The 16,259-nt window shown below is 45.1% G+C and overlaps 1 protein-coding gene across 2 annotated transcripts; it reads right to left on the reverse strand.

Annotated features, from left to right (window-relative positions):
- Nucleotides 1-219: 219 nt before the first annotated feature.
- itpkcb (inositol-trisphosphate 3-kinase Cb) lies at nt 220-15,909 on the reverse strand. 2 transcript variants are annotated; one of them, XM_048980478.1, is made up of 8 exons: nt 15,623-15,909; nt 10,805-12,219; nt 5,656-5,755; nt 5,176-5,389; nt 3,767-3,971; nt 3,275-3,376; nt 3,108-3,179; nt 220-2,776 (listed from the first exon to the last, which is right to left on the reverse strand). In XM_048980478.1, the coding sequence occupies exons 2-8, from the start codon at nt 11,945-11,947 to the stop codon at nt 2,570-2,572; spliced, it is 2,043 nt and encodes a 680-aa protein (XP_048836435.1). In that variant the 5' UTR covers nt 11,948-12,219; nt 15,623-15,909; the 3' UTR covers nt 220-2,569. The 2 variants fall into 2 exon arrangements, with proteins under 2 accessions (XP_048836435.1, XP_048836436.1); XM_048980479.1 differs by lacking the exons at nt 10,805-12,219; nt 15,623-15,909 and adding an exon at nt 8,373-10,590.
- Between the last annotated feature and the right edge of the window lie 350 nt (nt 15,910-16,259).

Below are 16,259 nucleotides of genomic sequence, written 5' to 3' on the forward strand. Positions count from 1 at the left end.
TAATGTGCTATGTGACCTTGGGAAGGCGGTATTATGGCAGATTTATGAAATAGCAAACAAATGCAGTAATATTGTAATTAATTTTTCAGGGCTGAAACAAACGGATCCACTTAATGCTGATGATGTGAAATTAGCTCTGTGATTTTGTATTCAAATCAAGTTATTCGTAGAGCTGCTGTCTGACCCCAGTGCGCTCACAGAAAGGGGATATCATCCAGATTCTAAGGCTCACAGATCCAGTTTATTGACATTCAGACTTTGTCTCTCACACACACAGGGGACTCTGTTCTGACCCACAACACGGTCCAGTGGGTCAGCGGTTGGCATATAGGAGAATACAGACACAAAAACTATCGCTGTGAGTCTCACATCCTCTTTACACATCCCTGCACGCAGACATGCAGTTCGATTAATACAACAATGGTTACAATGTGTTGTAAAAAAATAAAACCCAACACACAGAACACCATTTGTAAACAATTCAGTGATGTTCCAGAGATGTGGAGCTGCTGGGGGAATGATGTTGGATCACTTTCCTGGTTTTAAAATGTCTGAAAGAGGTCTCGGCCGGAGATGTACAAAAACACATAAAGGTGCTTCGCTTTGTAACACTTGGTTAAGGAATGTGGCAAAAGACACACAAAGTATCATTTACAAAAGCAGTAAATTCAACATGACTAAGATACCCACAATCCTCGGGTTAATTATGTGACTTTGTGAATTTTACATTATGAATTTATATCAATAACCTTCACATTTCGTCAAACTGACAATAAAAATGCCCGAGTTAGTGCTGTTAGAAAAAGCCTGAAATATTGCTTTAGATATCTCTGAATTCCAAGGTGGGGGGGGGGGTGTGGATGTTAAATCCCTCTAAATCTGCAAACCGTCTGCAGTCACAATGTACCAGAAGTTACAAAAATTCAGATCACAAGTCACAGTCATATATACTTTTGTTCAACTTCCCTCTCTAACCAGTTCAGACCAGTTGTAAACTGATATTTTAAATCCAAAGTCACAAACAGGCTGGTAACAGCATGGGAGCTGAGTGGCACCTATACCCAGTATGGCTTTGAAGTTAAGACGCCTTTACACACATTGTTAGATAAACTAAACACAAACCACATTTCTGTATACATGGAAAACACAGCCATACTAGAGAGCATAGTTCCACAGGAAGAGATTCTTGCCACTGTCAAAAGCTGCTCCAGCTCAGGTTCAGTTAACACTTATCCCAGATCTGCAATCCTCAGTTCCTAAGCAGCAGGGCTATAGTGGGCTTGCATTATCCTTTGGTTTTTACTGGTAAACCCCTGGAACTCCCTAACCCAGAACACAAGATTTTTCAAAACCGCCGCGAATGATAACATGCAATACAGATTTTATACCGTTGAATAAACTAGGAAAAGAACACAAGCTGTTATCTGTAGCTCTAGAGGTTCTGCATTTTTGCCCAAAGATGAGCACAAATCACTGTACAGTTTTGCTCCAGCAGGCATGACAAAACAATGGGTTAAACATGCAACAGAGGATTTTGGCATCCAGAAATAAACCCTAAATGTACATTCACCACAGCTGTAAACTAAATACTCCCCACCCATTGAAATTTCATTACCAGTTTTATACATTTTCAAGGTATGTGATCTGACTGATATGGTCCGTCCCATTTTTGCCTGTCAAAGTTTACTGATGCAAGGCGACCTGAAAAAGTGATGTGCGGAACTTAAATCTGTTGCGCTTCCTGGACAGAAAAAAAAAAAATCTTAGTGTGATTTATCTAACTGGTAAACGGGAAACCAGTGCTAAGCAGAGACAATTTTGCTGGAAACGCGTAACATATTGCATATAGCCTGGTTAGCCTAAGGGTGGTGACACAGGGCCACCATCCCAGCATGCGTGTACATTGGTTTAAAAAGAGACATTATTTTTGAACTCTAACCACATTGTTACTACGCTCAAAGAGTCTGTAAGACTTAGACAAGTTTCTTAAAAAGTCTAGATTCCAGCTCATTTCCCCAATGCGTTACACAGCTCTGCAATGGTTCTCTCGCCCTTTGCAATAAAAAGACTCTTGTAAAAACTCCCACAGAGAAAGCACAGAAAAACAATTCATCTACAATCCATATGGCTGAAATACTTAAATAAAACTATTTACATTCAAACAAAACACGAAAAATAAAACTGTACGCATTTTCCAGTGTTCTAGTGTTATAAGCATCTGTAAAACAATTAAAAACAAAACAGTTCAACTGGTCCACGTGGACTTTTTTTTCCTTTTTCTTTAAGGCAACTTCAGAAATTCAGAATGTCTTATTGAAAGAGTGCAGTGGAATGCCACATCTCTTCTTACCACCAGAGGGAACCAGTGAGCCCAAGAGTGAGAGTAGAGGCTGCACATGCTCAGTTTTTATAACTTGATTTTTCTCCTAGTTGTGCACACAGTTTGAGTCTTCCCTCCCTTTCTCGAGTTGTCTCTGGGGGGGGGGGGGGTTCTCCAAATCCTCCTCTTCTCCGGCTGGGGGACCAATCTCTCTGTGTAGCTCCTCGCCTACGCTGCCCCGTTAGCTTCTCAGGCAGCTGGCAGCATGGAGCTCAGGATTTCAGTGAGGTTGTCCAGGCCCCACAAGTAGCCATCTTCACGGTTACCCTCCACCCAAGGGGTGCGGTGGTCCAGGGTGAGGGGGGGCGGCAGGGGCACAGTTTTGCCAAAGTCAATCATCCACACTTGTGCTCGTTCCGTCTTGTCGTGCACGAAAAGCAAGGAACTGCCAACCACCTGTGGCGGACACAAGGAAAGGGGCGTTTACCACTCAGTCTAGAGACAAACCAGACAGCAGATTCTACCTTACATTTCGACCACAGAAATCAATTCAAAGTAACTTAGACTCAATGAATCAGTCGACAGCATCTTTCAGGTCAATGTTGCGCTCAACAGGAGACTTAACCTTACTACTGCTATAGGGGGTATCAGAGTTGAGTCAATCTGGATGTTCCAGTAACATCCTTGCTTTGTAACACTCCAAGTCTATTATGTTTACCTGAACTTGTACCAGGCACTGTTGAGAACATCAAGCCACCACAGAACTGCTCAAGAGGACACCACTCACCTCATGGGACCGGAAGAACTCAGATTTCTCCAGAACTTCCCTTAGCTCCTTTAGTCTCTCCAGGTAACTCCTCTGTTACATAGAAAGACCCAGACAATTAGTACAAGAAACTTACATGAAATGTTATGTTGTGCGGCCATATACGCCGCCCCCCAAGAAACGCTTACCAAGACTTTGGTTCTCCCCTGCACAAAGTCCTCCAGGGCCTGTTTCACCTGCTCCCTGTGTTTGGTCTTCTTGAAGTTTGTGTTGCACGTGCCGTCAGCTTTCTATGTGAAGGGCGACAGGAATGGCAGAAAGTTAAACTTCTCCCCCAAGAACACACGAACGCGACAAGACCCCGGCCTGTGGACAAGCACATCCTACAGAAGAGTCCAGGTTTCAATGCCTGCCCTTGCCAGTTATCACCCTACATTTACATCTACTGCCGGCCGTGCGTCCGCAATGCCGTGGGAGGGAATGAAAACTCCTCTAAACTATATGAAGCCAGAATCAATTGGCTGATGGCACACAGAAGTCGTGAAGACTAGCACACACTTCTTTGGCACGTGTGCTATGTGTTAAGAACGATACCTCCAATGAGATGAACTGGATATTCCAGATCTGATAATCAAATTTATACCCCCCCCAGCCGTATAGTCCGTTTAAACCGCACGAACCTTGATGCCCTCAATGCGGAATCCCAGCGTGGCGGTAGAGCTGAGAGTCTCTCGCCACTGCATGTAGCGGGGCTTGAGCACGGCCTGCTGGGCTCGCTCCTCGGGACTGGGAGCACCTGGGTCCACTGCCACCATCTTCTCATACATGTCCTTGCGCAACCGCGGCCTCTCCCGCGCTTTCACCAGCTCATCCTCGAGGTACGTCCTGAAGGCAGGCGAGAAAGGGCAACACACAAGGTGCTCTTTAGTCCATATATTCACAATAATAAGAAAACGATTCACCGCCATAAAGGCACATTTAGATAATGAGACCAATGAAGCAATTTAATTGTTCAGCTACGGAACAGCAGGAACCAGTAGTTTACAACATACTAGGCACTGCAGAAAGTGGTCAAAAAGTTGTCTAGTAACAAGGAAAGTACACAATCACCACCATCACAAAAACGCTTGCTAATGAAGACCTTGCATTAGTTGTGTCCAAGTTTCCTAACAAGTACACGTGAATATCGCAAAACGGTGACCTAAATTTAGTCACGCGATTTATTTTTAAAATATCCACAAGATGACTTACGACTGACAGTCCACTACACTCCATTAGTACAGTGTCCTTCGTCGCTGCGATGCTACTGCCAAGGGTAGGGAGGAGCACTAACATTAACAGGAGGACATGAAAATGACTCCACGCAGCGTCAAAGATGAAACGATCTGGCCATAAACGCACGAGCCGACGATCAAAGGGTTCACCATCGTATCTGGAAAGTTGCTATCGGCGAGACGCGCGGCTGTTGGCGCCAAAAGGGTTGGCACTGCGACATTTACGGTAAACAAGCAGCTCTGTGTGTTCCTAGGAAGAGGTGCCAGCTGGAACTGGGTGGCGCTAATCATCTTAACAGCATAAAAATCCAAATATAGGTGATAACTCCCGGATCATCACAGACAACGGCTCCTAGGACCCTGCTTAACTAGATGGATTTATTTGCAATGTTTATTTGCACAAGACCGGTCTATACAGCAAGCAGGTACAAAAAGTTAAAGGGTAAACGGGTGGGTTTTCAGTCACTGCAGATAAGTGGGAGAAAAAACACTTTTAAGTGTTAAGTTGATGTGCTTATGTAAGCGCTGAGGTCACCGAGAAATCAATATCAAATTCTCCTAGAGTGGGAAGCATTGTGTTTCTTTCCAAAAATAAAAATACATATATACAGCATATACAATGATAATATACTTAAAGTACAGAGGAGCCACAGTAGTCGTTAGTTACAGTAGTCGTTAGTTACAGTAGTCGTTAGTTACTGCCACAATTTAAAAATTGTCGAATTCTTTTTGCTGGGTTTTTCTAGGATCAATCTGACATGTGGGATTGAAGACAAGCACATGGCCCCCTCACGCCTTCCCCCCCCAGCCCTTACCGGCTGCCCATCTTGCAGTCCATGATAGAGGGAGACTCGAAGTCAGCTAGAAGGTCATCCATCAGGTTGTATTCCTGCTCGCCCTGCTGCACGACGCCGTAGTAGCCAGGCACGAAGGGCCGCAGGCAGTCCTCCATCAGCTTGCGCAGGCATTGCTGCTCGCACTCGCAGTACTTCTTCAGCAGCTTCCCACAATCCCCTGCCTGGAAGTTCCCTGGAATTTGAGGGGATAGATGTCACCGAGAAACTCGGGGAAGAACGACACATGGGGCGGAAATCCTAGCTACCGTAAAAGTAGGATCAAAAACTACAGCAACAAATCGATGCGATTATTTATCAACTGATGTCACACGTCAGGACACATGACAAAACTTACAAATACGCGCGGAGTGGGGGGGCAACCAGCACACACAGGCGTACGCAAACATACACGCTCAAACACTTATGATGAACCCGGAAAATTGACTTGTCTGTCTGTACCTGCGTGTCCCGCGAGCTGTACCCACGGATAGCACTTCTTGGACGACACTGTGAAGGGAGAGCAGTGCACCATAGTCTTCAGCTTCTTCCACGACTTGGTCTGGATGGGGATAGGGAAAGAAAACTTGTCACCCTCGTTGTACAGGGCCCACAGTGCTGTCTCTCAAACCGAGCCAGGGAAAATGCACCTTGCCCCCGTTCCACAATGCACTGGAATAAGGCTTCCCCACCCTCCAACACACACACAAGCCCCAGTGGCTTACATATTACCATCATCCTTCACCTTTAGTCTATGCCCAACCCCCTCCGGTCAATAAACTTGGGAAAAGTGGGGCTGAGGAGATTATCTCTACCATCCCATTGATCCGTCTCCACTGCACACCTTATCCGCCACTAAATAATCAGAGCAGTGCTGAGCCATCGAGCTGCTAGGCGGAGAATCAAGAAATGCAGGACAAAAAAGGCATGTCTAATGAGTCACGTTGAAGGAGGAGGGAGAAATGGCGTCGTCTCCGCAAAGGAAGCATCGTACGCAAAGCTGGATTCCGTCTATGGCATTCCTGAGCGTGACAATGTCGGGCACGCTTTGTTCTTGCGGGGGACTGACGCATTTCGACGCGAGTCTTTACGCCACTGGCGAGTCTTGACTCGAGCTGCTCACAGATGGACAGCGTTTGGGAAATTTGAAAACGAGGTGGAAGCAGAGACGAGTTGGTTTCTGCCGCGTCCGTGTGCTACCGACTTGTGGTATTGTGTCCGACGTAAAAGAAACGATACCGACACAGCTACCTGCAGACCGGTGCGTCACATCTAAATATAGAGGAAAAAGCATGTCCTGATGTCATCATTAGCTTGCTATTAATGTTTTATTGTTTCATGTCCTCTTAATGGGTCTAATGCATGTTATGGTTGTTCGTACTCTGCATTCCCCTGCACTTTCTCCATCCCACCTTTATTACTATTATTTTTATTCATTTATTTTTCTCTCCCCAAGGTGATTAATATCTGTTATTATGATTGTTGGTTATGTGTCCTCCTCCCCCTTTTTTTTTTTATTTGTCTTTATTGTCATGTATAAACACGGTAGTAGGGCGGGTGAGTTCGCAGTGGCCTCCCTGGAATTGAATATCTTTACACTGTAACTTTAAAATAAAGTCGTCCTCCAAAGGGGGGTGGTGGTGGGCAAAGGGGGAAGTAAAAAAAGGAGGGAAAACTGGTGATGAAGCGCATTGAGCCAGTGTTGGGGGGGGGGGGCAAGAAGCATAGAGCGGAGTTGCAGACGGAAGGCGGAGAGAAAGGAAATGTAAAATAGGTGGTCAGAAGGTTAAATCACAGGCACCCTTGTAGATAAAATCTATCCATGGCAAATGAGCACAGATTTCTCAATACCCGTTAGCAGGATGGCTAAGATATAGGGGTGCCAGTGTGCAGCCGTAGTTTTCAGTGTCAAAAATAGAATATAGGCTGTACAAATTCCACCACTGAGCCCATCCGTGCGTGTCTGAAGGAGCAGGCCAAACTCAAGCAGTAGAGTAGCTCTCTTATTCCTGGCCACCTATCAAACTGCCAGTGCCGCAGGGAGATCTTATCAGCTCTTGGGCGCAAGAAAGGCCATCCTTCATGAAACCTCAACTTCATATCTGCCCCAGTGGCTGCAGAGACCAATCGAGGGCTTCTGAAAGTACTCTCACTGGAAACACGATAGCTCTCAGTAGTAACGTCGTGGTAATTTGGGACTATTTCTTCACGGGAGCGGGACAGGCTGGAAATGAGACAGCCGACCGAAGTTCTCCCTGCAGAGATCACAGCGCGGAGCGACTCTTATTCACTGTCACGTCGCTGATATATCACACCCCCCCCCCCCCCCAACACACGTCTGAGCATAAAACGGCACACCCAGCCCTGAGGAGCCGCTGAAATGAAAGCTCTAAACAACCTATCCATCATGATACGACATTCCAACCACTCTTCACCCAGAAGGTAAGCTTTCTCCAGCTCCCCCGACTCGACACAACCTTCTAAAGACCCTCCCCAACGAGGATAATGACATCAACCCAACACGCACACGCCGACGTATGTTGTCATACAATATAGACAGAAAAACAGCGGTAATTAAGACGGCAGCCACACGGAAGATGAAAGGTGGCACCAGTGCAACCAGCACCACACACGGCACCAGTGCAACCAGCACCACACACGGCACCCGTGCAACCAGCACCACACACGGCACCATGACAAACTGCAAGCAGCACATCAAGCTGACAATAACCCCCCCATCACCGTTCGCCATAGCCAGTCCTTCCTCTCCAACTCTCCCAACTACCCCCCCCCCATGACTTTCACCACCTGGCAGATTTTCGTTCATCCTCTGTCCTGCCCCTCTCTAAAAACCACAATGGCTGAAAACCCCCTCAACCCCAACATGAGAAAATTGCGGGGGTGGTAAGGGGGTGGGGGGGTGGTAGACAATAGAGCCCTAAAAAAAAAAAAAAGTACACAAGATTCCTTACTCGATGATGGCAGTCCCCCACCCAAACAATTCTGAACAGTTAACAACCACCTACCACCTGTGGCGGTCAAATCACACCACATCCGAGCCACTTCCAAAATATTGCCTCCTTCTTTCCCTGTGCGCATCTGCTTTTCAACTCCCACCCCCACCCACCCCACCCCACCCCCCTGCCATCCCATCTTAATTCCCCTGTGGCATTCCTTACGCAAACATGGATCCACCTTGCCCGGCTCGTGGTGCAAAACCAGTCCGACGAGTATAAATGTCCCTCAGGAGAAGCAAGAGAGACGGTGCGAGACGACTTTATCTAAATGGAGGGACACTGAGGGAGGGGCCAAAAAGAGAGGGGGACAGGCCTGGCCAGGCTGCTGGGCTTATACTGCCCGATGGGAGGAGGCAGGTTTCAAAACAGTCTGGACTGTGCTGCCCTCACAGACTTCCATAATTTTCATATCATACTTACAAAAAATATATATAATAATCTCACATTTGCTATCGCAAGAAGTCAGAAGATACCAGATGTGCAGCAACTCCCTCTGAATTTTTTTCCAAGAGACCGAGATCCTCTGCATCTGTCCGCACCCCCCCCCCAAACGGTGCAACCGCTGCACAGTTTGTTAAATTCTTCAGCTGGCCTGAGGCTGTTTGAGAAGAGAGGAGGGCGCAGCAAAAGCAGGAGGAGCAGGAGGTGCAGACCTTCGAGAGCAAAAACAGACAACGCCATATATGGAAACGGTGTCACCTAGCAACGGAAGCACCTTCAGCCCAATTTTCCATTACACTTCTCACGCCGCGTACGGTCTGAGAGCCCGTGTACGTTGACACACGGACGCGGTGCCGGTGTGCTCTCTGGTTCGATCGATCTGGAAAGAACTGGAAGGCCTCCAGGGAGACAATAGGAGCATAGAGAGCAATACCTGTGCAGTAAATGACTGTGGTTCTACATTTGTGCTCATACAATGAGGAACACAGAGATCAGAGCTGGGCGGGGATGGATCACTGTATGCCTATGTGCTCAATCACTCTCACTCCAGCCCACATTCTATGGATCTCGGGATGTTACTTAGCCACTCATTCCTGCCATTTGCTGACTCAGAGTCAACTGACAATGAACCTCAAACAAGTCACAGTACGGTAAAACATCGCCGAACAAACAAACCATTCACTCACGACTACTATTTTACTCGGCTTATAAACAAACCGCAGTCTAATTTCCATGGAAGCTTATGCAAATGGTAAAAAGAAAATTACATAGTAAAAATAAATTGACATGTACTTAACAAGTCTGCACAGGAAAAAGCTTCCTAGATCCTGCATGGGTGTGACCCTGTGAGTGTACTGGAGTGCGAGTATGCGAGAGGGTGAGTAATGCTAGATGATGATATCCAATGTGTCACACTCCTAATGCGACAAGAATTAAGCCTTGCAGTCTATGCAGGAAGTCTACACTTTGATTAATCAAAATCAATAAAGACATGCCGTCCTTTCAGGTTTGGACATTCCTTACATTTCTCAGCCATGTGATACTATGTTAACTTATAAACCTGTAAAATGTTGCTATATACTGCTAGGCGTCTCTGATAAAAATGCACGTGGAATAGCTTATTTTTTTCCTTTGTTCTGTGGCATCCTGTCCAGGTTGATTCCCTGCTTTGTCCTCAATGCTCCATGAAGAGGCTCCATTATGTTCTTCAAATCAGTATAGTCCTGAGATTGGAGTGTTTACATCTCTGTTTATAATCACAGGGTAACCAGAGAGGTACAAATGTTTTATTTTTTTTAAATAGTGTAACTACCATAATGGAACGTCAAATGAACAAATATTCCAGGTTGGTTTGACAGCAAGACCAATAAATTGAAATAAGCTGAAAAACAGACATTGTTGGTAGAAGCAAGAGACCAGAAGATGAGTATGTGATGAAAAAACGGTCACCCAACAGTCAGCCAACTCATCGTCTCATTCCCAGTACAGCGCGAATCAATCTTATTTCACAAAACCCCAAAGTTCAGTCTCCAATTCAAAACGTCATGTGATGACGTCAAAATACAACCGCTGCACTTTTAAACCCTAAAAATGCACCAAGAGCTCAGCAGAGAATACACAAACTAAACTTGCCTACATTGGCAACAGGAGATAAATTAGTTTGTAACATGTATTCTTCCCAACCCCAGCTAAAGAAACAGTAATTTTGCAAGCCCATACATGACTGAATGTACTTGTGAATTAAAGCTTTGTGATCTCTTGGAAGGACAGCCTCCTCCGTGCTCCAGGAGATCCACTACAGGGCCCAGATCAGTAAGAACTTGCATGAGGACATCCCCAATTTAGCTCGACCTGCGTGCAGCCTTTTTTAGGGTCAGACTGCGGCTTAACGCTGCCATTATGGGACACGCTGACAATCTGACAACGCTGCTCAAAATAATAAGCACCACGCAAACATGCTATCGTGCCCAGTAAGCACGACATGTAAAGACACCCATTTATAGCTGTACTGACAAGCATTAACTACTGTGCAGACAAGATTAATGATCGCCCCGGACTGGCTTGCAACTCGCTATAAATGAACACAGGATGTTAAGTCAACTTGCCAGATTCTCGTTAAAACGGGGGCACGAGCTGTAAGAGATGGAACTCACCCCCGGCGGCTCGTCCGGGCTGCCCAGCGTGTTGTACGTGGTCGAACCGCTGCTGGGCTCGATGTCGCTGCCGGCGAAATCGTCCTCCGATTCCTCAAACGAGGAAGCCGACGAAAGGCCGGCGGAGGACGAGCTGGAAAGCTTGCGGAACAGGAGTGAGGGGACTGGCGACCCCCCGCAGCCGCTGTCCGAACACGGCGACTCCTGGTCCCTGTGCCCGCCGAGGGACAGAGCGCCGTCGCTAATTCCGGAGGCCTGCTGAGGGTACGGGAGTGGCTCGCTTCGACCGGGACTGGGATCGGGGGTCACGATGAGCTGCGGGATAGTCCCGGGGAAACTCAAACTGCCCGGGATGCCCTCCGGTAGTTCGTAAGGCTGCTTCGTGGAGGTTCCTGCACTGGAGCGGCGATTTCCCAAGTCGACGGGGGAACTTATGCTCCTCTCGCCTTGTCGATGCGTCCTGCCCGGGCAAGCGACAGAGTTAGCTGGGGATTTAGTCATCGCAGTATCCGCGTCTGTGAAGCTGGAGTCCCCGGAGCTCTCAGCATGCACTCCGCAGCTTTCTCCGGTATCCTGCTGTAAATCCCGTCTCACAGTTTCGTCTCCCCCCAAATCTGTTAAAACTATCGATACCGCAGGAGCACGAGAGCTTTGCACCCCCTCCTCGGTACAATCATTTCTGGGCGACTGCTTTTCCATGGTACGACCTGTATTCCTGTCATGGTCCAGGCCAAAGTGCCAAGATTGACTTGGGACCGATCTGTGTAGTGGGGTCAGCGGATCATACCGCGTTGCATCTACGGACTCCACGCCACATCTTGTCTGGGACCCGCGGACCACCGCCGCGACTGGTTTATTGTCTTCGCCTGTAGACTGGCTTTTAGGATTTATGTACTCCGTCCGGCAACTTTGCGACTTCGGCCCTTCTGCACTTGTACCTGGCAATGGAGTGCGCCCCAAGTTCTCATCCAGCCTTGGAAACTCCTTTTTTTTGACCAGATTCCTGTCAAACCGGTCGTCCCTTCGCTCCTTGCTCGTTACTCCACTACAACGCTTTCGCGTTGCTCCAGACTCCACCGGTCTCCGTTTCTTTTTAACACATGCGATGGTGAGACAGGATGAAACGGAGGTCGATTGACCCATCCTGCTTTCCGTATAGTCAGTTACGCCAAAGTCAGACGTCACAGAAGCGAGGCGATATAAACCACGCCTTCAAAATAAGAGACCTGTTATTGGTATTCAGCAAATTCTTCAAAATAGTAACCCCTCCTCCAAGTCTAGCCGGGGGCCATGTGAAGCGCTTCAGCTTTGTTGTGGCAGACACATGGCTTTTATTGTGGACTGAGTGGTCTGGTGAACAATTAACAGCCGCATCGTAACTGGCGGCTGAAGGTAATCCGGCACTGTAGGCAGACCTGAAAACGCAAAAAATACATAAAACAAATGTCACCAGTCAGCACAGAAAACTAACATATTATGAATGCAGCAGAAATGAAACGTTTCAATTGTACAGCAACAACTACTGCTTTAATCGTGAACAAAATTGCCGTTTGTTACACAACGAATACGTGAAGCATTCTTACTCATGGACTGTTGCTAAAATGCTTTTATTCTCTTTCCAAGTGATAAGACTTAACGGCATCTCTTTTCGTCTCAGTAATACAAAATTATAAAGTACCATATAGCCTGCTCTACATTTAGTACTTATGTTATAAAATGAAACTATTGTATAAAATAATCAAAGCAGAAATTCATAGAACTGATTCTGCTGCCCTCTTCTGGCTCGTGTCAATATATTATTGCCTCTAAAGATAAAATTAAAAAAATGAGGGATTAAAGGTTATAATTCAGTTTGAGCCTACAACAAAGAAATATGTTGAATGAAACAGATACCCAGGGGTAAATCTCTTATAGCACATTTTCGCACACACCCCAACTCAGGAATTGCTGTGGTGAGAGAATAACGGAGAAGCAGCGAGAGAACTTTTTCAGTGTTTGCCAAACGTTCCCTCCTCCTCCTCTTTCTGCCTCTACTCCTCCTCTTCACGTTTCCATTTCCCTCACTAGTGTCACAAAGAAAGTAGGCTCAGGGGGGAGGATGCTTGAGTGTGGCAGGGGTGTGGTTTTGCACGACTAACTAGTGAGCATTAAACTCCACGGTAAAAAGGAAAGAGTGCGAGAGAAAAGTTTTTTGTGCTCATTTTTATCATATTTTCCATTAGAGCGTGACACATTGTGATGTATGTTCAAATAAAACATATCACTTATATATGAAAGAACATTTTCTCATAAAAGAAATGTAACTTTTGCCTCTTGAAAAGATTTTCGCTGGTATCAACACTTTGGCTTCGATTCATGTATGTTGACTGAGTCAAAGGAAAACAGGAAAGAAAAGGATTATAGCAAAAATCATGCTAATTAAACATGCTTTGGTACTTGACAGTAATGAACTGTAATAACAAAATGTTGAGAAACAGGAAGCGACTATGAAATGGAAAATTAGGAAAGAACAGCTCATTGTGAACTATTTGTGCATATGACGGCATGACTAGTAATGTCCTTGGCTGTAAAATGCATAGAGTTTCCGCAAATGGAATTTTTCGTACATTTGCTGCGTAAGACCAGCAAGAAGTGGACATGGAGTTCAAGTTAAATGTCAGGCCTGGGTTTCGCGGCTGCGGCATATTTTCAAGAGCGGCTCAATAAACACTTTGCTTATTTAAACCCAATTCCAAATGTCAGCCAAGACAAACTGCTTATGTTTGCCTCAGGCTAGAGTGTTATGGGTGTGATATGGTATGTGTGTAGGAAGATCACAGGCGTGTGTGTTGGAGCGTGTATGAATTAGAGTGTCTGTGTCGTATAAATTGGTCCACGAGGTAGGAAACTTCGGTCGGAATGGAGGAGGTTGCGCATGATATAGCCTGGTGATGGGGAGGTGAACGTGACTTGGCGCGGCACAAATCCTCACTCACGTAACTGGAAATTCATTAAAATTACCCATGTGCTTCACCCTACTTACAGTCTTGTGTTGCTCCAAGCTCAAACACACAGTTAAGATGGAAGCTAATTTAGTCATTTGGGCCAGAACAATGATCTAAATGATTTTAATTTGTAATTATGCAATAAAACACCTTTTCGGAATGTGAAACACATGACATTATTACGCTGACATTTTATTTATTTGGCAGATGCGTTTATCCAAAGTGACATACGATTGAGAAAACGAGGTCAAACAGTCCATGCAGCAATTAGAGAGAGTAGGTGGTCTTGCTCAGGGTCCCATCCCTGAAATCCCTTCGCCAGCCCTAGGATTTGAACCCACGACCTTCTGATCACAGACACAGCACACCCCCATCTGACAGAGTATGCCACATATCACACTGAATAATTAATAAAAAAACTTTAAAGCAATGACATCCATTTGTAGCTTTAAACACCTACTATACAAACGGCAATGGGTCTCAAACATATAACCTGCACAAGGCCTCATTCTCCAATCTTTTCAAATATATTATACTCTCTTCCCCACACCCAGTACTCCAACATTAACTTTATGGAAAAAGGAGTACACAGTGAAAGGGCTACGAGTACAGAAACGCAAACACAGACTTGGATACCTTGGATAACTATCCAAATATTTAAAGACATCTGACTGGTTACCTGAGAGAGACAGCTGGAGACTGACAAGGAAGCACAGCAAACTGAAGTAAACACTGATCTTTTTATTTTCTCATCTAGGATACAATCACCTGCCGCTTTTTATCTAGCTAAGTTTGTTTTTTGAATGATAAGCAGGAGACTCAAATTTACAAGACACAATCCAAATATAGAGCTCCAAGTATACAAACTTAAACATTCCATTTGCCCTAAAATAGTTATTTGTTACATCTCTAGGAAAAAATGGGCTGTTTAGTCTGCATAGCCCTTGTGACACCACGAGCCATGTGTCTGATTAAATTCTTCCAGAAACTTGTCTCTACTAGGAATAACTTAATAAGGCCACGTGTTTTCTACCAGTAAGCTACTTCTGTATATTGCCCGAAAGGATATTTAAAAAAATAAACCAAATTAACACGTTAAGCTGGAAATTTTTTGTCATCTAAGCTACCTTCACACTAAGTGAAAATGATCACGGTACAGAAGCTGTTGGTGTTTATGAATAATTGGTAAGATCACATATCCTTAAGGAAGTGGTAACTCAAATTTCAAATAATAAAAACTAAAATAAAACAGATACAGTATTATAAATACTGAAGAAACATCAACGCTATGTTTTAGCAACATAAACAGTATCAAACAAAAAATGTTACTCTTAGTCTTTTTGTAAAATGCCAAAAATGACATTTTTGATACACCGAGACGTCAAAACAGGTAAAAGAGTCACAGTCTAGCGCTGTCAAACGCAGTGACAATTTGATTCCCTGTGTCTAAACTGAAAGACTGGGATGTAAACCTTTAACGTCGAACAGCGCTGATGCTAACAACGAGAGTTTCTCCATAGTGTTATCATTATGATTATGCATATTTGCAACAAAATTTCTCGGAAAAGAGAACTGCATATAGATGCTGTACGCTGGCAAATAAATTCACGGGATGGAAAACGGTGATGTGTCTATAGAACAGCCGGGCAGACAAATGCAAAACAGTGCTAAGATTAATACGGACCTATTGAGGCGTTTGGCATCAGAAACCTAACAGCGGACTTATTAGGGCATTTAAGATGAGCAAAAGCTATTGATTCTCATTGACAGAAAATTTAACAGAAAGCGAAAACATGCAGCCACCTTGGCAGCCGAGTAGCACCTTTTCTCTTACCTTTTACTTTAGATTTTTTTACTCCCCCTATTCACTCCTTACGTTGCTCCTTCTCGTTCCACGGGTAGCACGGAGAATGTGTATAACTTACTGTCAAAGACAAAGACATTTAATCAACAGGAAACGAAGTCCTTCCGCTCCAAACCTCCGCGGCGCACAGTGAGCTCCGATCCTTAAGTCAAACACTTAGTTTCCGTCAGTAAACTTTCAGGGTGGGCAGGGTGAATCATACTTGTCTCCGTCTGCCTTAGACAATTAAAGAGTACATTTTTAGATAAACTAACTCCATGTTCAATGTGATTGATGTGAAAATCATATATCCTCCCAAGATTTCTTTTTAAACACAACCTGTCTTTATGGTTGCACAACTTCATCTGCGCATTGAACATGCAGGCATCAGCCGTTTTTTACCAAATTTGCAGCTTTCTGCAATTAAAGATAGGAACCTCCAGTAATGACAATGGTGAAGCTGACAGGCATTTTCACGTGACTTCAGTGACGCGCAAGTGTAAGACACTGTTACGCTTATGGTTTGTGTTGAAATATAGTGTTGAAACTCTTATGGCACGATAAGTAATCGTTTAATGACCCGAAATGGACGTAATGCAATGGTCATAAGAGAACAGATGATGGAAAC

Source organism: Brienomyrus brachyistius, chromosome 17 (assembly GCF_023856365.1).
Source record: "Brienomyrus brachyistius isolate T26 chromosome 17, BBRACH_0.4, whole genome shotgun sequence".
NCBI lineage: Eukaryota > Metazoa > Chordata > Actinopteri > Osteoglossiformes > Mormyridae > Brienomyrus > Brienomyrus brachyistius.

Coding starts and splice junctions, on each gene's coding strand:
- itpkcb (XM_048980478.1), bottom strand. CDS start 11,947: ATGGGTCAATCGACCTCCGTTTCATCCTGTCTCACCATCGCATGTGTT. Junction 5,756..10,804: donor GCCCGGACGAGCCGCCGGGG/GTGAGTTCCATC, acceptor ATCCCCATCCAG/ACCAAGTCGTGGAAGAAGCT. Junction 2,777..3,107: donor AGTTCTTCCGGTCCCATGAG/GTGAGTGGTGTC, acceptor TGTCCGCCACAG/GTGGTTGGCAGTTCCTTGCT.